Genomic DNA, 22611 nt, shown 5'->3' with positions numbered 1-22611 from the left:
AAATACAAAGCTTTCCCATATTTTTTGTCAACCATAGAGATTGAATGTTGTAGCCAAGGTTATACAGTAGATTGATTTATTATTATTATTATTATTTTGTAATCTTTCAATTTATGGATTAAATGGGTAGTGTTGTATGTGTTAGGTTCAAGGGATCTGAACCGTTTAGCTAAATGATTCGCGTCAAGATTGACCCTTAAACCTATTTTGCTAACCTAACTCAAGAGTGTCTCTAATTGAGAGCCCTTTACAATTCATGGTGTACTTGATCGAATTGAATTAACTAAAGCAAAATATATATATATATATATATATATATATATATATATATATATATATATATATTAGAGGTTAATAACCGCTCCACTACTTGAACACCCATAATGAATAGATTTTCTTAAGTTCAATGAGTAATGGGGCCCTATTAGACTTGAGTGGGCCTTTGAGAGGTCCGACGAGACTTAGTAAATGGCATCACAGTTTGCCCCCAATTCCCATATTTTGAGTTTCTAACATCGGATAGAGGCAAGCTTGGTGGCTTTAGAAATCTAGTTCAAAGGCCTACAAAGTCAAGTTTCATGAAGTTTTGCTAATTCCAACGTCTACTAGGTCAAAATGGGCTGCGAAGAGAAAGACTGAAAATTTGGATAAAAGCAAACATCCTAAGTTCCAATTCAAATTGCACTTGGAACGCCAAGAGCCAGAAGATGGCGTCCTAAGTTGCAATTCGAATTGCACTTAGGACGAAGTGCAATTTTACCAGTTTGAGCTGCAAAGTGGCTTAATTGTAACTGGTTGCGGCAATTTTTGGTAACCAACTTATTTCAGTGTCCTATTAGGTTTAGGGCTTTGTTTACTATACACACATGTTATGGGTAAGGCGGAGGCGTTGACTCTACGATTGGAACTCCTATGTACCAAGAAAATGGACACTTGGGGCAAAATCAAATCTTTGACAATGTTAACAATTTGATGGATCAGCGAGCTTCTCTTTGGGAGAAGAAGGATGAGGTGAATGACCTCCATTCTCAGCCAAGGTACTGGGTTTTAAGGGACATGACTTGGGCTCGAGGTTATGATTTGGGTGTGCACACAATATTGGTGACAATGGAGGAGGCCCTTGGTCCCATCGATTTATCGATGTATTCCACCGAGGACTTCGAGCCACAAGCCAAGGTCATGCGGGATTGGACTAGCAATCTCGGCACAAATATAATCATCTTGGCCTATCGCCTATCCGAGGTGGCTGTCAATACTCCGAGACTTAGTCAATCTCTTGAGGTCCCTCATGAAGTTGAGGTGGTTGACCTTTTGGTCGATCGCCCGCGGGGGGGGGCTACCAGTGACATAATACATCTGGCAATTAGCTTTTTCTTGAAGCCCCATATCCGAGGGAAAGGAAATCGGGGCCAAAGCTAATCAATCGGCTAACGAGAAGGATATCTCGCAATCATTTTGAATTGTATCTACTTTTCTTTTTGTAAAATTTTGCTATTGTAAGCCTTAGCCCTTCAAGATTTTTAATGAAAATCTTTGACCTTAAGACTCTGTTTGTGCTTTATTTCTTGTTTGTAATGCTCGAGCTATCAGATGCGGTCACCAAGCGGATTAATTTGCTTCCTTTTTTGTTTTGACTCACCTTTGTCGTTAGATGAGTACTTCGGATGGATGACAAGGTACTCCATCAATTAGGTTGTCTAACCAAGGTCACCGTCGAAGGGGCACCCATCGAAGTCTTCGTGCCCTAATCTCTTAATGAAGCCAATTTCTTCAAGGTCCCGTCAGGATTAGCAACCGCGCTATGTGACCTTGTCTGTGTAATGACCGAGCGAGGTCTTAGGATGCCTTGACACTCCGTTGGTATAAGTTGTTGATAAAATCACCTTCCCGAGAGGGAGGTGTCGGGTGCCGCGTTGCCGATAAAAGCCTTCTTCCCGAGTGGGTGAGGCCCAGACCCAGGTTGCCCGAGCAGGAGGTTGACGATGCTCCATTAACCGACAAGTGGTAATAATAACGATGCTAATGAAGGAGGACGGTTAGGTGACTGAATCCCTGAAGATCTGGGATTTACTGAAGTCCCACGTTCCGTCATTAAAGAACCCACCTGCCCATCACTGCAAAGGGCGTACCTTGGTTCTGTTTATGCACAGGGAGTCACTGTGCCCTAAAAGCCGAAATATTCCTACCTAACCCTGAGGACAGCAGCCTATAAATAGCAAGGCCCAGGCAGTGAGTTTTTTTTGGATACAAGTTCTGAATTCTCTCTCGCTCCCTTTCTCTAAATATACTTCATCTAATTTGGGCGTCGGAGGAGGACCGCTGGGGAAACCCATTGTGCGTCCCTTGTCTTTGCAGGTCAGTCGGTCGAGTCCACCTGCGCGAGCTTCTGCTTCACCGACTGGAATTAGCTTCAACAGTTTGGTGCCGTCTGTGGGAACGCTCGTTGCTCTTGCGAAGCTTACCTGTGCATCCGGTATGGTGACTACGAGGTCGGAAGCGCTGAGGGGCCCGTGGGGGGATCGCATGAAAGAGCGCCCCGGAGGGGGCAAGACCGTCTACCACAATGGAAATCCTTAATGAGAGGATAGCTCAGATGGAAAAGGAGATGTATGAGTTGGAAAAGAAGAATGCCGAACTGCAGCGGCACCATGTGGAAGATTCGAACTCGGCAACCCCGCAGCCTGTCGGGGGAGAAGAGCAGGACGAAGAAATGCAACCGAGCAATCGAGGAGGACGGAGAGAAAGAAAGAAGAACCAAAATGTCGTGGATCAAAAACCCCGAAAGAACAGGACGTCGAAAAGGATGGACAAAAAGCTCAAGGAGATTATTGAGAAGCTGGAGCAGAGGTGTGACCTGCTGACGGAAACGGCGCAGCACCAGCATAACGGGAGCATGTCTAGAGCCGGAGATCTGCTCCAGAAGTCGGCTTCCCCATTTGCTGACCGGGTGGCCTCATTCCGCCTCCCCGAGAAGTTCAAAGTCCCCGATATCAAGACCTACACCGGGCAAGAGGACCCGGTTGAGCACTTGGACAACTAATGCGCTCACCTCGAATTGTAGGGGACCCCGGATGAGGTGGCGTGCTGCGCCTTCCCGCTGACCTTGTCGGGAAATGCCAGAGATTGGTATAGAAGGCTTCCCCCGAAGTCTATACAGAACTTTGACGAATTCGGAAAAATGTTCGTAACTCAATTCATGGTGGGAGTTGTGAGAAGGAAGCCGGCAGGCACTTTGATGTCGATACAACAAGGGCGAGATGAGTCCCTTAAGGAGTTCCTCCAGCGCTTCAATCAAGCAAGGCTCACCACCGAGAGCCCCACCGAAGAGTTCGTGCATTCGACACTTTATCAGGGGATCAGAAAATGGGCCGCTGATGGCTGACCTCGCCCGGAAGCCGACTCGTTATCTTCATGAGTTCATGGAGAGGGCAGACGAGTTTATCAACCAAGAAGAGACTCTTCGAGCGTTGCTCGGGAAAGGAATCGCCCAAACCTCTAATCAGGGGGGACAAGCCGAAGAAAAAGAAAGAATTCCACAGGAGGCAGGATGCAACGGAGCCCGGGATCAAGAAGAAATTCCAGGATTACAACTGGACCCCCCTCAACTCGCCCATCGAAGAGGTCCTAGAGGCGATTAAAGTGGATCCCATTTACGAGAAACCTGCGGAGATAGTGGGAACTCCCCACCCAAGGACCGCTGACCACTATTGCGCTTTCCTTGAGTCAAAGGGGCATAGCACAGAGAATTGCAGGTCCTTGCGGGCCTTAATCGAGAAGTTTATCCGGAACGGGAAGCTAGTCTGTTTCCTGGCAGGTCAACGGGGTCCGCCTGGGTTTGATCGAAACCCCCAGCCCGAGGAACGGAGGAACCAGTCACAGAGATATCGGGAAGAGCCCAGGGAAAGGATGGAACGTCCCCGGGATCATGATAGGGAGCCTAACAATCGACCAGCCGACCGGGACAGGCGAGAGAGAAGCAGGAGTCAAGCGCGGCTGCCTGGTCGGGAAAACCTCCGCGAAATTCATACAATATCCGGCGGTTTTGGAGGTGGAGGAGACTCAAGTGCAGCGCGTAAAGCATATGCGAGGCACCTAAAGGAGTTCGAAATATACTCAGTCCAGAGACCGTCGAAAATGAGGAAGTATGAGGATTTACTCATTGGTTTCTCAAATGAAGATTTTGTTGGGGTCTCGCTCCCCCACTCGGACGCTCTAGTGGTGACTTTAGCGATCGCCAATCATAAGATACACAGGGTCCTTGTCGACACCGGAAGTTCCGCCGACATAATATATAAGTCAGCCTTCGAGTTGATGAGCATAGGTCAAGGGAAGTTGGTCCCGGTGAAGGGTCCCTTGGTCGGTTTTTCGGGAGAACAGGTCCTCCCGATCGGGTCTATTGACCTACCGGTTATGGCGGGAACTAGCCCTCAGGAGAAAACGGTTATGGTGAAATTCTTAGTTCTGGAAGGGCGGTCGGCTTACAATGTTATCCTGGGGAGGCTAGCCTTGAATGATTTGGGGGCCGTAACCTCAACCCCCCATCTGTGCATGAAATTCCCGACTAGCTCAGAAGTCGGTGTGGTCAGGGGAGACCAGAGGGCTGCCCGCATGTGCTATATCACTACCTTGAAGGCCGGCCACGCAGAAGATGCTGGGGAAAGGGAGAAATAGCAATTACAGTCCCTGGAACCGATAGAGGACTTGGAAGAGTTCGAAGTTGGAGGTCTGGGTGAGAGAGTAAAAATTGGCTCCCAACTTCCCGAGAGGCTAAAGGAGGAGATAGTCTCGTTCCTCAAAGGTAACAGAGACGTGTTTGTGTGGAATCATGAAAACATGCCCGGCATCGACCCCTCGATTATCGTGCACAGGCTGAACGCGGATCCCAGCTTTAAACCCGTGAGGCAGAAGAGAAGGACTTTCGCTCCCGAGAGAAACCAGGTGGTGGCCGATGAAGTCTCGAAGTTGTTGGCAGCAGGGTTCGTCCGAGACGTTGACTATCCCGAATGGCTCGCCAATGTCGTGTTAGTGAAGAAGTCCAATGACAAGTGGAGAATGTGCGTGGACTTCACCGACTTGAACAGGGCCTGCCCAAAAGATAGCTTTCCACTGCCCCGCATAGACCTCCTTGTCGATTCAACTTCTGGGCACCAACTCCTGAGTTTCATGGATGCATTCTCGGGGTACAACCAAATACAAATGGCGAAAGAAGATCAGGAGAAGACCTCTTTCATTACCGATCGGGGCCTGTATTGTTACAAGGTGATGCCGTTCGGGCTGAAGAACGCGGGCGCTACATATCAGAGGTTGGTGAACAGGATGTTTGAGAAACAAATGGGCCGGAATGTGGAAGTGTACGTTGATGACATGCTCGTGAAAAGTGCGGAGGCCCTGGATCACGTCTCCGATCTGAAGGAGACGTTCGATACGATAAGGCGTTATCGAATGAGGTTAAACCCGGCTAAGTGCACCTTCGGGGTCTCGTCCGGTAAATTCTTGGGATATTTGGTGTCCCAAAGGAGCATAGAGGCGAACCCCGAAAAAGTCCGAGCGGTGCTGGAAATGCAACCGCCGAGGACCACGAAACAATTACAGTAACTGACCGGACGGATAGCAACCTTGAACCGATTCATTTCGAGGTCTACCGACAAGTGCCTCCCCTTCTTTAAAATCCTGAAGAAGGCATTCGTGTGGGATTCGAAGTGCGAAGAGGCTTTTGGGAATCTAAAAGAGTATTTGATGAACCCTCATCTTTTGAGTCGACCAGTGGAAGGAGAGGTCCTCTATATGTACTTGGTTGTATCATCCTTGGCGGTCTCTTCAGCTCTCGTCTGGGAAGAGAAGGGTATACAGAGGCCGGTGTACTTCACAAGCAGAGCACTCCACGGAGCGGAAGAGAGATACCCGAGGATAGAAAAGTTGGCATTTGCTCTGATTGTGTCCGCCCGGAAATTGAGACCTTACTTCCAGGCGCACGCCATCCGGGTACTAACTAAGTACCCCTTAAAGAAGGTCCTCCAGAAACCGGACCTGTAGGGTAGGCTGGTCAACTGGGCTGTAGAACTCGGGCAATTTGACATTGAGTTCCATCCGCGAACGGCGATCAAGGGTCAAGCACTGGCCGACTTCTTCCTTGAATTTTGCAATACTCCGGAGCCCCGGGACCCAACGCAGCATCCACTATGGATAGTTTACGTGGATGGCTCCTCTCAGTGCCAACGAAGCGGTGTGGGAGTGATACTGGTAAGCCCGCAGAAGCAGAAGTTCCAGTATGCCATCAAATTGGACTTCGCCATGACCAATAATGAGGTAGAGTACGAAACGGTACTGGCGGGCCTGGCAATTGCGCGGGAAGTAGGGGCCCTCGATGTCGAAATCCGGAGCGATTCACAAGTGGTCGTTGGCTAGATCCGGGAGAATTTGCCACACAAGGAGACCGACTGGCCAAATACTTGGAAAAGGTGCATGACCTACAATCTAGTTTCAGGACTATGACTGTCACGAAGATCCCTCGTGAAAAAAATGTTCAAGCGGATGCGCTAGCTAGGGCTGGTTCCGCGACCGACCAAGAAATTGCAAAAATAAAGCGGCAAGTACTGGTTCAACCCAACCCATCGATTGGCAAGAGTCAATGTGTGATGTAGGCGGCCCGAGAGAGGGAACCGGAACCGGAACCCGAATGGGCCTCGGATGTAATTAGATACTTAAGAAGCGGGGAGCTACTCAGTCATAAAGAACAGGCCCATAAAGTGAAACTACAGGCTGCACGCTATACGATGGTGGACGACATGCTGTATAGAAGGGGATACTCACACCCTCTACTGAAGTGCCTCTCGGCTCCGGAGGCCAACTATGTGCTAAGGGAAATTCAAGAAGGAGTTTGTGGGAATCACTCGGGGGGAAGAATGCTGGCCATCAAGGCGGTGAGAGCCGGGTATTACTGGCCCACAATGACGCGGGACTCGATGGAGTTCGTTTGGAGTTGTGATAAATGTCAGCGGTTTGCCTGGGTAATGAAGAACCCGCCCGAGAGACTCACGTCTGTCTTGTCACCTTGGCCGTTCTCTAAGTGGGGGGTGGACTTGGTCGATCCAATGCCATGTGGGAAGGGAAAAAAGAGATTTTTGGTGGTGGCTGTGGACTACTTCACAAAGTGGGTGGAAGCTGAAGCCCTAGCAACCGTCACCGCCAACAATGTCATAAGTTTTCTCTGAAGGTCGGTCATCTGTCGATTCGGAATTCCTTACTCCATCGTGTCGGATAATGGTGCCCAGTTCGACGGAAAACCGTTCCATAGCTGGTGCACCAAACTCGGCATCCGGAACCATTACTCGACACCTATGTACCCCAAGTCGAATGGCCAGGTGGAAGCTACCAACAAGACCCTGCTGGCCACATTGAAGAAGAAGTTGGATCGACGAAAGGGACTATAGGTTGAGTATGTCCCTGAAGTTTTATGGTCATATCCCACCACAGCTAGAACCCCGACCGGAGAAACCCCATTCTCACTGGCATACGGAACCGAAGCGGTGATACCGGTGGAGATTGGGTCCCCAAGCCACAGAGTCCAACACTACGATCCGACCCAGAACGATAAAGGGATTAGCGCATGCCAGGACTTATTGCAGGAGCGGAGGGACAACGCGCAGGCGGTGCACGAAGCTTATCGAGCTCGGTTGGCCAGATACTACAACAAGACGGTTGATCCTAGGAAGTTCAAAGTCGGGGATTGGGTGCTGAGGAAGCTGAACATAATGACGAGGGATCCGATCGAAGGGAAGTTCAACGCCAAATGGGAGGGACCGTATCGAGTAGTCAAATGCCACAGCATAGGAGCCTATCACTTGGAGTCCAGGGAAGGCAAGCCTGTCCCAAGGGCATGGAATGCAGAATACCTAAAGAAATACTACATGTAATTCCAGTTGAATTCCCTTTCTTTGCTTTTTGTAAGCGCGAATGTTTTGAATGGAATGTCTGAAGTTGCAAAACATCAAGTGCGAATAAAATTTTTTTTTATCCTCCCTCGGATAGGGGGTAAGTTAAAAGCTTTTCGGTTACCCTCACTCGGATATGGGGGTAACTTGGCATAAAATTTTTTCTTATCCTCCCTCGGATAGGGGGTAAGTTAAAAGCTTTTCGGTTACTCTCACTCGGATAAGGGGGAAACTTGGCATAAAATTTTTTCTTATCCTCCCTCGGATAGGGGGGTAAGTTAAAAGCTTTTCGGTTACCCTCACTCGGATAGGGGGTAACTTGGCATAAAATTTTTTCTTATCCTCCCTCGGATAGGGGGTAAGTTAAAAACTTTTCAGTTACCCTAACTCGAATAGGAGGGTAACTTGCCATAAAATTTTTTCTTATCCTCCCTCGGATAGGGGGGTAAGTTAAAAGCTTTTCGGTTACCCACACTCGGATAGGGGGGTAACTTGGCATAAAATTTTTTCTTATCCTCCCTCAGATAGGGGGTAAGTTAAAAGCTTTTCGGTTACCCTCACTCGGATAGGGGGGTAACTTGGCATAAAAATTTTTCTTATCCTCCCTCGGATAGGGGGTAAGTTAAAAGCTTTTCGGTTACCCTCACTCGGATAGGGGGTAACTTGGCATAAAATTTTTTATTATCCTCCCTCGGATAAGGGGGTAAGTTAAAAGCTTTTCGGTTACCTTGGCATAAAATTCTTTATTATCCTTCCTCGGATAGGGGGGTAAGTTAAAAGCTTTTCGGTTACCCTCACTCGGATAGGGGGATAACTTGGCATAAAATTTTTTCTTATCCTCCCTCGGATAGGGGGGTAAGTTAAAAGCTTTTCGGTTACCCTCATTCGGATAGGGGGTAACTTGGCATAAAATTTTTTCTTATCCTCCCTCGGATAGGGGGTAAGTTAAAAACTTTTCGGTTACCCTCACTCGGATAGGGGGTAACTTGGCATAAAAAATTTTCTTATCCTCCCTCGGATAGGGGGGTAAGTTAAAAACTTTTCGGTTACCCTCACTCGGATAGGGGGTAACTTGGCATAAAAATTTTTCTTATCCTCCCTCGGATAGGGGGGTAAGTTAAAAGCTTTTCAGTTACCCTCACTCGGATAGGGGGGTAACTTGGCATAAAATTTTTTCTTATCCTCCCTCGGATAGGGGGGTAAGTTAAAACCTTTTCGGTTACCCTCACTCGGATAGGGGGTAACTTGGCATAAAATTTTTTCTTATCCTCCCTCGGATAGGGGGTAAGTTAAAAGTTTTTCGGTTACCCTCACTCGGATAGGGGGGTAACTTGGTATAAAATTTTTTCTTATCCTCCCTCGGATAGAGGGGTAAGTTAAAAGCTTTTCGGTTACTTACACTCGGATAGGGGGGTAATTTGGCATAAAATTTTTTCTTATCCTCCCTCGGATAGGGGGGTAAGTTAAAAGCTTTTCGGTTACCCTCACTCGGATAGGGGGGTAACTTGGTATAAAAAATTTTCTTATCCTCCCTCGGATAGGGGGTAAGTTAAAAGCTTTTCGGTTACCCTCACTCGGATAGGGGGGTAACTTGGCATAAAATTTTTTCTTCTCCTCCCTCGGATAGGGGGGTAAGTTAAAAGCTTTTCGGTTACCCTCACTCGGATAGGGGGTAACTTGGCATAAAATTTTTTCTTATCCTCCCTCGGATAGGGAGGTAAGTTAAAAGCTTTTTGATTACCCTCACTCGGATAGGGGGTAACTTGGCATAAAATTTTTTCTTATCCTCCCTCGGATAGGGGGGTAAGTTAAAAACTTTTCAGTTACCCTCACTCGGATAGGGGGTAACTTGGCATAAAATTTTTTCTTATCCTCCCTCGGATAGGGGGATAATTTAAAAGCTTTTCGGTTACCCTCACTCGTATAGAGGGGTAACTTGGCATAAAATTTTTTCTTATCCTCCCTCGGATAGAGGGGTAAGTTAAAAGCTTTTCGGTTACCCTCACTCGGATAGGGGGGTAACTTGGCATAAAATTTTTTCTTATCCTCCCTCAGATAGGGGGGTAAGTTAAAAACTTTTCGGTTACCCTCACTCGGATAGGGGGGTAACTTGGCATAGCTCGGTGTAAAATAACTAAGGTAATAAAACAACTATTACCTTAGTTCTTTAGGGGGGAAGATGGGTAGTAAGACCCCTGGTAGGAACCGGCATCAACCAGTAACCCAGGTAATGCAATGAAGCAGGCACTAAGATACTTCTCGGTTCTCGGCAGTCTCAAAAAAAAAAGAAAAAGGAAGAGATAAAGGAAAGTAACTTCTTTGTTCTCAGCAATCTCAAAATAAAGGGAGGCAATGAAATCTATGAATTTAATTTGCTTAAAAGGAAATAATACAAAGCCAAAAAAACAAATGTCTACTCGCCGCCGGGATGGTCGTTTCCCGAATCATCATCCCGGCTGCATTCTCTGACCGAGGCATCCTCCGGATTTGGAGCGTCTTTGCTCTAGTCTGCAACGTTGGGGAAATACTCGATCCCGAGGTCTGTCAGCTTGGAATAACAGGAGCTCGGAAGTGACAAGAAGACAGAGCTCACGCTCTCATAAGATACTAGTAGTCAATCCGAGCGGAGAACTAAAGCTCGGAAGTTCTCGAACCCAATGTGAAAGCCGAATGCCCAGGCTTTAGTCCGAATCCAAGGGACGAAAGACAACTGCTCGGTGAGTCTCCTAACTCTGGCCTTGTAATGACGGTATTTCCTCCGAATCCGTTGGTACCGATGTTCTATCCCCTCCAGTTTCTCGAGAGCGGATTCCCTCTCGATAACGGCTTGGTCCCTGTCGGCCTCGGCAAGCTCTCTTTCGGAAACGGCTTTCCCCAGAGCTTCTGATACTTCCGCTTTCTTAGCCGACATACGGCCGTTATCGCTCAGAAGTCGACTCTTGTTGGCTAAGGCTGCGTCTCTCTCCGCGAGAGCTGTGTTCTTTGCCACGAGAGCCGCATACCTTTGAGCTAGGGCTGCGTCTCTCTCGGCAAAAGCGGTGCTCTTTGCGGCCGAAGCCACCTCCTTCTCGGCCAAGGCTGCATCTTTCTTGATGACTAAGGCTTCCTTTGCAAGGACCGCTGAGTTAAGGTCCGCAACAAGGGTTAACTTCTCGTCCCTCAGAGAGATCAGTTCACTGGAAAGGCGCTCCACTTCTTGACGGGTACTAACCAGCTCAGTCGGGGATGACGCCCGACCGGCGCTGGGAGCTACCTCATCCCCCCCTGTCTCGGGGGAAAAATTGGGAACACGGGCGTGGCTAGCCTCGAGAACTCTGGCCCTGGCCTGAAGCACCCCATATCTCTCCTTCAGGTCGAATAGCTCTTGGGTCAGGCTGGCGATGACCTCGTCTTTAGACACCACGGTGTGCTCAAGTCGGCTGATCTCGGGACGAAGAACGGTTTCTATGTCAGGGTTGGCTCGCATGTGCTCCACAAAGTTAGACGAGGCCGCGACGGATCGAAGAGAACCATGGATCGAAGAAAAAGGTGAGAAACGATCAGGGAAAAAAAGGGAACAGTTATCACTAAAAAAAAAAACAACAACAAAAAGCAAGAGGAAGGTACTGCTATTTGGGACTCAATGATGTCCTGAGCGAACTTGAAAGGCGTGGTCCTCCCGACGTCTTGGAAAAGATCGTCGGGAAGAACGGAAGCCAACGCCTCCAGTGGGTCGCTGAGCAGACGGGTGCCTAAAAAGTCAAACCCGACCCCTGAAGTGCTCGGGGCAGGTGTTTCTCCCGAAGGCCCGTCCGCAGCAACGTTTGCACTCGGGTCTAAAGGCGTGGGTTGCTCGAGCCCCTCAGCTTGGGGATCGACCTCGGCACCCGAGGTTAAGTCTTCCGCTCTGGCTTCAGGAGAGATCACCTCGAACTCCTCGGCGATCTTTTCCCCGCACGCATGAGAATCGGGTGTAAGCAGAGATTCTTGGGCGGGCTCACTTCCCACTCGAGTCCCACTTGTCGGGCTTAGGGGAGAAAGGGGCTCACCCCGCCATGTAAACTCTGGGAGACCAAAGTCTTGGGCCGCGAGGGAGATCTCGTTGAGTAAGAAGTCATCCCCCTCCTCCACCGTGGGCCTCTTGGAGGCCCCGCCTTCCGGTAGATTGTCGGCCTTGCACTTGGTCCCGACACCCTTGCGAAGGCGTGCTGTACCGGGGAGGGTGGTTTGACGGACCTCGGGGTCGGAACTCTGGTCGGGAACCTCTGGTGAGGTGGCATCCCTCTGGGTCTCAGCATCCGGTGCTTCCTCTCGATAGCCCTTATTCGATTCCCCTGCCGGGTCGGCCCCCGTCGCTGGAGGGGAATCCGGTATGCCCATTTCTATCACCACCCCCCCAGCCTCTCGGAATAAGGGGGTCTCGGTGTCAGCAACAATGGCGGTGTCACGCCCCCGAGCCTGGAGAGTTTCGCGCGTCCCTTTTTCCCGAGGGGAAGAGGCAGCACGTGCGGCCACGCGGGTGCCCTCAACTCCGGTGGCCCGCGAAGGGGGTTCCCGAGTTCGCGGTGTCCCCCTCTGAGCGGCTGATGGGATGGACGTCGTAGGGGCCTTGCTCTTTGTAGACTTGGGCCTCCCGGCCCTATTCAGCGGGACCTTATTCTCGGGAATCTTATAGCCCAAGTGATCGTTCAATGACTTGGCGGTGACGATCACGTCAAAGTCATTCTCCACTTTGTGGTGCCAGTTGCAAAAGTCGATCATCCGGGTAACCTCCTCCTGCTCAGCATCGGAGATCTCGGGGGGGTTCGCCAGATTACCGTCTAGAGCCCTCCATTCCCGACTAATCCTCTGAGACTCAGCGATTTTCATTGACCGAGGGCATTCCCATTCGCCGGATACCCGAAAAACTTGTTTTTCCCAGTCTTTGTTATTAGAATAGATGGGCTTCAGAAATATAAATGATGGACCCTGGCGGGTCCGCAGCTTTACGACCCCCTCGACATCCATGCCCGGCCGGTATACATTCATAAATTGCAGGATCGACATCCGAGACCCGACCACGGTCCTCCAAAGTATGAACAACGCAAAGAGGTACCTCCACGAGTTCGGAAAAATCTGACTCGGAGCGACTTTCAGGTGAAGCAGAAGTTCTCGGGCAATGTCGGGAAACAGGAGCCTCAACCCCGCCATGAACATCCTTTCGAAGAGAGTAATATCACCGCCCGTGATACTTAACGTCGATGGATCCTGGAAGTGCAAACGAACCGAGTTGCCGATGTCGTAGTTCGTACGCAAGATCCATTCACTCTGCACGGAGAAGAGGGAGACATGACGGTTCTCAAGAGGGATGAGCACTGCGGGGAGGTCCTCGGGAGCGACCTCTTCGTGTTGCCCAGTTACGTTCTCGGCGGCCGCACTGGTAGGCACCGATAGGGTGCTAGCTTTGCTCTTGCGAGGCATATTGGAAAGGTGTTGGGTGCACCGGTAAGAGGACGCGAGGAGCACAAAGGGGAAGAGAAAGGCGAAAAATAGAAGCAACAAGTGAAGTGAGAAGTGAAGGAGAGGGAAAGGCTTTTTATAGGGCTCACTGTGACCGGGGATTGCCGGTGCCAGCAACCAGGAGCCCAAGCGGACCAGGGAGGGGGAAACAGTTCCCACTACCGGAAATCCAATCGACTCGGTTAATAGATCTCGTTTGGATTTCGAGGCGACACCAATAATTACCATTCCGGGCGCGACATTCGACGCGTCAGGCGCTTTAAATGCTGACGGCGTGGTGGCAAACGTTTGAAATTCAAATTCAAAAATAATAATGACGCGCCCTCCTTCCTCGGCAGGCATAATCCAACAAGGCCGGGGCGCTCAGCCTCTCGGTGTCGGTAAAGGAGGTCGTTCTTTTTTTAAAAAAAAAAAAAAAAAAAACTTACTTAAAACTTAAACTTAACTCTTTCGTCTCACGGCATGAAACGAAAGACTTGGTGGGTAACTGTTGATAAAATCACCTTCCCGAGAGGGAGGTGTCGAGTGCCGCGCTGCCGATAAAAGCCTTCTTCCCGAGTGGGTGAGGCCCAAACCCAGGTTGCCCGAGCAGGAGGTGTCGGATGCTCCATTAACCGACAAGTGGTAATAATAACGATGCTAATGAAGGAGGACGGTTAGGTGACTGAATCCCTGAAGATCTGGGATTTATTGAAGTCCCACGTTCTGTCATTAAAGAACCCACCTGCCCATCACTGCAAAGGGCGTACCTTGGTTCTGTTTATTCACAGGGAGTCACTGTGCCCTAAAAGCCGGAATATTCCTACCTAACCCTGAGGACAGCAGCCTATAAATAGCGAGGCCCAGGTAGTGAGTTTTTTTTTTATACAAGTTCTAAACTCTCTCTCTCTCTCTCTCTCTCTCTCTCTCTCTCTCTCTCTCTCTCTCTCTCTCTCTCTCTCGCTCCATCTCTCTAAATATACTTCATCTAATTTGGGCGTCGAAGGAGGACCGCTAGGGAAACCCATTGTGCGTCCTTTGTCTTTGCAGGTCAGTCGGTCGAGTCCACCTGGGCAAGCTTTTGCTTCACCGACCGGAATTAGCATCAACATAAGTGATTAATTGAGGTGCCCTATCATTATAAAGATTGATCAAGGTCTTAGGATTCCTGGAGGCCCCATCTATAGAAGTGACCGATCCAGTTGCCCTGTCGATTGGAGTGACTGAGTAGGGTCTTAGGATGCTTCGATTCCCTATCAGCATGAGTAACTGATCAAGGAGCCCCATTGATCGAGATCTTAGGATGCATGGAGGCCTCGTTGAGAAAAATGACTGAGCGAGGTCTTAAGATGCTTGGAGGCCTTATAAGTACAAGTGATTGATCGAGGTGCCCCATCAGTATAAGTGATTGAGCGAGGTCTTAGGATGCTTGGAGGTTCCATCAATATAAGTGACTGATCGAGGTCGCCCATAAGAGACTAAGCGCGCGAGGTCTTAAGATGCTTGGAGGCCTTGTCGATATAAGTGGCCAATCAAGGCGCCTCGTCGATAGAAGTGACTAAGTGAGGTCTAATGATGCTTGGAGGCCCCGTTGGTAAAAAGGACCGATTAAGGGGCCCCATCAGTTTAAAGTGACCGAGCGAGGTCTTGATATGCCTTGAGAGCGTATATCGATCAAGGTCTTTGTGCTGGTGTTGCTGCAAAATAAATAGGTAATTAATAAATATTCAAAAGGCATTTTTTTTAAGTCATTTAGAGAAATACATTGCCTTAAGGGAAGAACTTTCTTATGTGTTCAGCATTCCATGGGTGGGGTACGTAGGTTCTTCCCTTCCAAAATTTTCAGGTGATACGTACCCGGCTGCTTGCAATCGATCAATGACCCGGAGGGTCCTTCCCAGCTAGGCCTCAACTTCCCTTCAGATGCCTTTAAAGTGGCTGTGGTAATTTCCCTTAGCTCCATGTCCCCTATGCTAAACTCCCTTGGCCGGCCTAACCTTGTTGTTGTAGTACCTCGCCAGTACTCTCTGTTGATAGGCCGCCAGCTGTAAACTGGCTCTGTCCCTTCTATCTTCTAGTAGATCAAGGTTTTCTCTTAGACCCCCCGTCGTTCTCCGTTGGGTTGAAATTATTCGTCCGAAGGCTAGGTAACCCAATTTCCACAGGGATGACTGATCATTCGGTCCCCAAGGGTAGGTGAACGGGCTAGGTTTCACCGGTTGGTGAAGCACATTGCCCTAGCTAGGCTAGGTGACCCGGGGCTTAGAATTATAGATATGCAGGCAGACAAGGCCAAGCTTGTAAAGAATTTCTGTTGTGCCTGATAAAGCATCATTAGGTCGGGTGATGCTCTCATAGATTTAACTTCTAATTGTTTCGATCGACCATAGTATTTTCAAATTTGGACCCCATCACCATCAGATACCGTGTCTATAACTACTTTTATTTCATTACCGAGATTGTAAGCAAAACCAGAATCTCTGAACCCTTATGATCATCGGTGCCTTCTTATGACTTTTCCCGGACAGATTACAGAGACAATTAATATACCATTGAAGCTTCTATGCTAATTGATTTGAGTAAATTAATATGCCAAACTTCTGTATCTATTTTTCAAATGCATGCATATTAATATACATACCTACATACTGTCTCGAGTAATGATCATATATGTACAAGCTTTTAAACACCAGCTATGATCAGACTTAAAAGAAAAGCCAATCTATTCATCCATCATTGTAGATTGTGCTTCAGAATCCGGCAACCTGTACGGGGAGCTCCGGCGCCAGGCTGGGGTTTCCACCTGGATTCAGTGGAGGGATAGTGTCAGCACGACAAAGCGGGCAACTAGAGTGGGAGTTGAGCCACTTGTCAACACAAGCGACATGAAACAAGTGCAAGCACTCGGGCAATACGCGCACTTCCTGGGCTTCATTGAACTCAGACAAGCACACGGCACATGTATCTCCCCCAGACTCTTTGGAGTATCGAATAACTGGAATTAATTGCGCCATTGAATTGCTTATGCTACTGGACCCAGCTTCTTGGTTGGTCTGATGATCAGGGCCTTGGCGTCTATTTGGGAGAATTGTTGCACGCCTTTGGTTGCACCAGCCGACGGCGATTAAATGGTAGATTATAACCACAATTGATCCGGCGATGACCCCAAGAAGACCAATCATAATTGGGCTAAATTTCAATCCCCGGCTGTGATCTTCTCCACCCATGAGGAAAATTAAAGTAGTAGTGCTGTAACGCATTGTTGCTCAGCTACAGCATTGGAGACTAAATATATTCTTGGCGATGAAAGCTAGGTGGCTAACGGTCATGCCACATTAACAAAACAAAGCTAGGCTCACTAAATCACTGTCATTATAAACGTGGGTGACACGGAAATGGTCGACTGAATAGAAGGAAAATGACCCTTAGGTCATATTTTGGAATAAAACCCTGCCTTTTTCTTTTTTCTTTTTATATATATATATATCAACCGGCCGGCCGGCTTGCTATAGGAAGAAAATGTTTACTCCAGTTGATTGGGAAGCTCTCAAATTGAACCCTTTTTTTCTTCAAAAAGGTTCAAGTCTAAAGGCCGTTTTCACTCATCGTAAAAAAAAAAAGAAAAAAAAGTCCAAAAGACAAGTCCAAAGGGAGACGCATTGAGAAAGTGAGTCCATGTGAGACGGTTGAGAATCTAATCCATGCTTTACATTCCGGAGGTAAGAATCTTATAATCGGTCGGTGATCAAGGACGAGATCAAGACGGGAGATATTAAAATATAAATGAGGGGTCAAATCTATTTTTGGTAAGGGTTAACCCTGAATTTTAAGTCTAAAAATACTTATTTATTTAACTAGCTAAAACAATTTTAAAAGAAAATTTGAAAACTAAGGGGAGTCGATCATGGCCCCGAGCCCTTGGTCTATACATGGGTCCAATATCCCTGCCTGCTGGTTGTAGCGGTGGTCGATGAACGCGGCTTCTGTGCATGATAGATGCATGGCAAAGCTAACATTAATATTTTCTCACCTCTTAACAAAGAATAAATAAAATTTTGAGAATAAATATTTAAAAAATAGTAAAATACTAAAAGTTGGATATATGTATTATGAAAAAGTAGATAGCTAAGTTTTTTTTTTATAAATAATAAATATTTTTTTAAACTAAAATATAAAATAAATTTACTGAACCGAATGTGAATGCTCTTATAAATTCTTTTGGGCGTTCCACCCGCTCTATATTATAATAAGTAATTACTCATAGCCATATATTATAATAAGTACTTCTATCTGGGCTTACTTTTTCACTATATATGATCATGATTCATCTTATACTTTCAAACTCTTCAAATCAAAATAACTTATTTTATGCATGTGTTATCTCAAAGTATTGTTTCTTACATTGCTAATATGGTATAAAAAAATAAAAAAATAAAACACCTAATGGGTTAACATTAATTTTCATTAATTACCGTGTCTTCTATTAAATTATTATTTAATTAATATTTTAACACATAGATGCATCAAGCAAAGAAATGAAAGAATACATCCCATCAATGAAGTTACCTATTTCTCAATACCAATTTACACATGCTATGAGAATATTTTTGTATATGTTAGAATAAATTAAAAATATAATATTACATAAGGATCAATTTGATTACAATTAACCTAGAAATAAAAAATATTTCGATTTATTTTCCATATATTCTTGCGGTACATAAAACTAACACAAACTTAATTCATGCTATATTAATTATCTTGACTAAATCCTCATGAATATGGTCGTAACGCCGAATCCACCAAGCAAGACTAATCTCCCTCTCTTGTAATTTCCAATTAAGCCTATAATAAGGATCTCATCTTGAGTCCGATGTTTGAATGTTCATAGAGCGTACGTTCGAACACCTTTTGAAGTACATTCCATATTCCAGCGGACTTTGACAAAGAATTAAGGCTCAGTCGACCGAGCACGATGCATTGATCACTGTCTCAATGAAAAATCTAAGAGTCTCAAAGAGGTAGTTCAATTAGGGAGATCATCGGTCGAGTCAACTGAGACTAAGCTCACTCAGTCTCAATCGACCGAACTAGTTGTTTTAGATGCGAAATTAATGAAAACCTTATTGTTTTCTAGCAAATGAAATGAATTAATATACTATATATTTAGCGTGTCCATTAAGTAAGATTTGGTGGTTAATGTTTGTGTCCATTGAATCAAATGATTTCAAATTGATAGATTTGTTCAAAATCACTATAAATATGACCCTTAATTTGGTCATATCCATACACGTGTACACAAGACAATAGCTTTTCTCTTGTGATCATATCCAAAAGAGTGTGTTGGCACAAAGGACGCCCTCTAGAATTCAATGAAGTGTCCATTGAATCAAATGATTTCAAATCGATAGATTTGTTCAAAATCACTATAAATATGACCCTTAATTTGGTCATATCCATACACGTGTACACAAGACAATAGCTTTTCTCTTGTGATCATATCCAAAAGAGTGTGTTGGCACAAAGGACGCCCTCTAGAATTCAATGAAGTGTCCGAACGGTTCACAATTGTTGGAGAGATACCTTAGGAAAGTCCTTCTTAGTGAGCCCATTACATAGCATTGTTGAGACACCACACAATCCAAAAGCTTAAGCTCATGGACTTGGGCCCAACAATGCTATATAAACCTCTCACTCTTCTTATATCTTAGCAATATGGGACACTTCACAAGTGTACTCACTAGCTAGAGGGTGTTTTCTTGTTATTCTAGAGAGTAGAAAGTGCTATTATAGAGTAAAATTTGGATTTCAATTTATTCTGGGAACAGTTTTATAAACAGTAGATCTATTATTGGAGCAGACATTCAAAAACCTCATTAATAGACTTCACAGTATGGCAATTGATGCATCAAATAACTACTTAATTGGAAGGTTTGAATTAGCCCAACTAATTATTAAGCTCTTTTGGATGCTCAAAAGCCAACCCAACGCAATGCATGTGAGTGATGCAAGATCGATTTGATTCCCACCAACTAAGATGGATGTTGCTTTTCCATGTGAAAAGCTCACACTTTTTGACGAGTGATACGAGTAGGATCCCAAATGCCACCAATCTCTGTCAATATCTCTACACAGTCGTTTCAATTATTGGCTTATTTTTAATCCATAAAAACAAAATATCCCATTATTCATCATTCCAGCCCGACCCACCCTTTTTCTTTTCTGTTCGTATCTTCTTAACGGCCTTCTTTATAATATCTCAGTTCGAACTCGATCCTACTCTATGCCTCCTCTCTCTGTCTCGTTTCAAAAAAAAAAAATTATTTTTCACATATATTGAAATAATTAAGTAGTTTATAAAGATGCTCGTAAGTGTTATGTTTCACATTGATATATTATTCGTTAGGGAGAAGAGTAACTCACATAGAGTGGGTAGTTTATAAAGATATTCATAGGTGTTAAATTTCACATTGCTTACTTATTAATTAATTAAGTGAAAGTGTGAAATTAAACTTTTTAAGCGATTCTAAATAAGCTCTAAATTGACTAGCGTTGGCCTTTACAGATAGAGCTAGTGGGAGGCCGTTAAGGAAGGTTCAACACGTAGAATATTTAACTGAAATGAGTTATATAGATGAGTGACGAATACAAGATTTGAATTTAAAATCTTTACTTTTTTTTATACTATTTTAATGGTCCGTTTGGGTTTACGATATCAAAAAGTACGATTTTAAAATTTGCGATTTGAAAAAATGATTTTAGAAAAGATTAGTTTGTTTTACAAAATCACAATTTGTCATTTAAAATCGGAAGTTAGCTTTTAAAATTCTGCATTTTTAAAAAACATTCATTTGCCTGCAATTTAAAAACGCAGAAAAGCAACATAATCTTTTAAAAATATAATTTTCAAACGATTTATTTTCTGCAATTTGATTTAAAATCGTATTTTTTTATACGAAATTGGAATTCCAAACACAATATAAACAACCGTTTATTCCACTAAATTAAATTGTTAATAGAAAAGGGTTGTGCTCAATAATTGAGACCAATCCCACCTAACACAAAGTTTAGCCCAATTTAAAAGCTCCGACTTCAGGTAGCCCGGCCCAATAAGCAGCACCACTAACAATAATTATTATTATTATTATTATTATTATTCTAACTTGTTGGGCAAGCAAGGGAGTTGGTTTGTTTCCAGAAATGAACCAATTAAAATGAATCAGATAAAGTGACAGGCTGATAGCCAGGCCTGGCTTTAAATAATTGTAGAGCCATGTGGCCCTCTTCCTATCTCCTCGTACGTATCTGAAAGGAGAAGGAAGCTACAAGCTTCAAACCCAGAAAAACCTCAAGAAAACTCATAATAATAATAATAATAATAATAAGTATATATATATATATATATAGGTGGTATCTGAGGCAACTGTGACTATCAAAAAAAGGTGATCTTATTATTCTACACTTTTCCCATATAAATAAATAAACCCCCAACAATTTCGTCTGCTATATAAGTGGATTGATTAATTATATATACAATTAAAGTTGGGTTCCAGTTCCATCTCCCCTTATCATTTATCAATATTAAATATATTTCCCTTCAAAAAAATATATATATATATATATTAAATATATTTCAAACACATGTGACATCTCCTTAATTTTCAATAATGAGGATGAATGGCATGTCAAGTTTAATTTGTTGTTGCTTTTTAATTTTTCTCTCTTAATAAACAATGACTCATCAGTGCCAATTAAGAAAGTGTTCATTAACCTAAGTACAATCCCAATTCTTTTCATTTTTTTGTGAGAGAGAAGTAATTTAATTTAAAGTCTTTTATGGAATTTGTTCAAATTACTATTTATCTCAAAAACTTAAACAGGGAAAAAAAAATATTTATTTAATTAATATTTTAACGAAATTATTATTTCATTCCATAACATATGTATGAGCTAGGTTTGATCTATTACAATTGTAGGATAATTACAGAGCTTGGGACTTTTCCATCAATTGTCCGCTATCTAATAAAATATTTTAGCCTTTCATTTATTTTTTTTCTTTGTAGAGACTCTTTTGTTTGTTAAAATATTAATTAAATTATTAAAATTTGAATTTGTTCAAACTTAAACTTTTAGAATAAAAAAATGGTTATTTAATACGATATGAGAACATATATCCTAGATTCAAATCTCAATATACCAATAATATATATCGATTTCTATTGATCAACTGATAAGATATAATGCAAATTCTTTCTATACTAATTATCAAACCTTATTTTATGTATTTAAGTATTTATAAATTCATTGAAGAAGTCCTATTTGCTCAATAAATTTACTTATATTTGTTTGTTTGTCCATTACTTACATAATAATCTAAATAAACCTAGAAAAAATTGAAACTAAAAAAAGGATATATCTTTGACAAACAGAATAAAAAATCATTATTATAATTGACCTCCCCCAAATTGGAGTTGAAAATACACAACATCGAAAGGGACGACACATGTAGAGAGGGAGGCATATGATATATATATGAATTAATATGTTGTCACCCATGACATAATCATTGACTGTTTTTATTATTAAACAAAAAAAAATCACAAAACCATGTAGATATCTTGGGGTTTAATTTTATGATTTTTTTTTTTTTTAAAAAAAAAAAGCCAATAATTATGTCAATAGTTATGTCTTTAGATGGCAAAATATCATTTCTCTATGATATGAGAGGCAACTCTATTGTCATTGTTATCTTTTAGGGTTTCTTTAGTGCCTTAATGGTCCATGAAGACATTATTGCAGTAGATAGACAAAACTAATAAATAATAAACAATTAAAAAAAGGGGAAGTTTTATATGATGATAAATGAACCAAACGAACCAACCTTCCTCACATGGCTTAGTTCTAGTCGTTGTTCTCTTATTGCACAAAAAACAAGCAAGAAAAAAGCTGAAATATTAATATCTAATTATCAATCAACATTAACCCTAAAAAAAAAAAAGAAGCAATCACACTTTTGATTGGAGGAGAGGCATCAGAAAATGGGGTTCGGAAGTTGCTAGTGATGTTCCTCTGTGTGATACGACCCAACACTAACAAAAGGGACTCTCTCTCGACTGGTAGTGGTGGACAAACACTTTTTTCTTTTAAGCTTTAATGCACCTCCAACCGAAAATTTAGGAAGAAAAAACAAATTTGAATAATCAAACCAATTAATACTTTTATA

At 44.1% G+C, this 22611-nt stretch overlaps 2 protein-coding genes across 2 annotated transcripts; one reads left to right on the top strand and one right to left on the bottom strand.

Moving 5' to 3' along the window:
* Positions 1-3411: 3411 nt before the first annotated feature.
* On the top strand, positions 3412-4671 carry LOC133873356 (uncharacterized). Its single transcript, XM_062311072.1, has one exon. It carries the CDS (start codon positions 3412-3414, stop codon positions 4669-4671), a length of 1260 nt encoding a protein of 419 aa, XP_062167056.1.
* Positions 4672-16138: 11467 nt separating this feature from the next.
* LOC133873354 (RING-H2 finger protein ATL51-like) lies at positions 16139-16648 on the bottom strand. The gene has a single exon (XM_062311071.1). The coding sequence runs from the start codon at positions 16646-16648 to the stop codon at positions 16139-16141; it is 510 nt and encodes a 169-aa protein (XP_062167055.1).
* Positions 16649-22611: the final 5963 nt, after the last annotated feature.

Source organism: Alnus glutinosa, chromosome 7, assembly GCF_958979055.1.
Source record: "Alnus glutinosa chromosome 7, dhAlnGlut1.1, whole genome shotgun sequence".
In the NCBI taxonomy this organism is placed as follows: Eukaryota; Viridiplantae; Streptophyta; class Magnoliopsida; order Fagales; family Betulaceae; genus Alnus; species Alnus glutinosa.
This window is presented reverse-complemented; position numbering and strand designations above follow the sequence as displayed.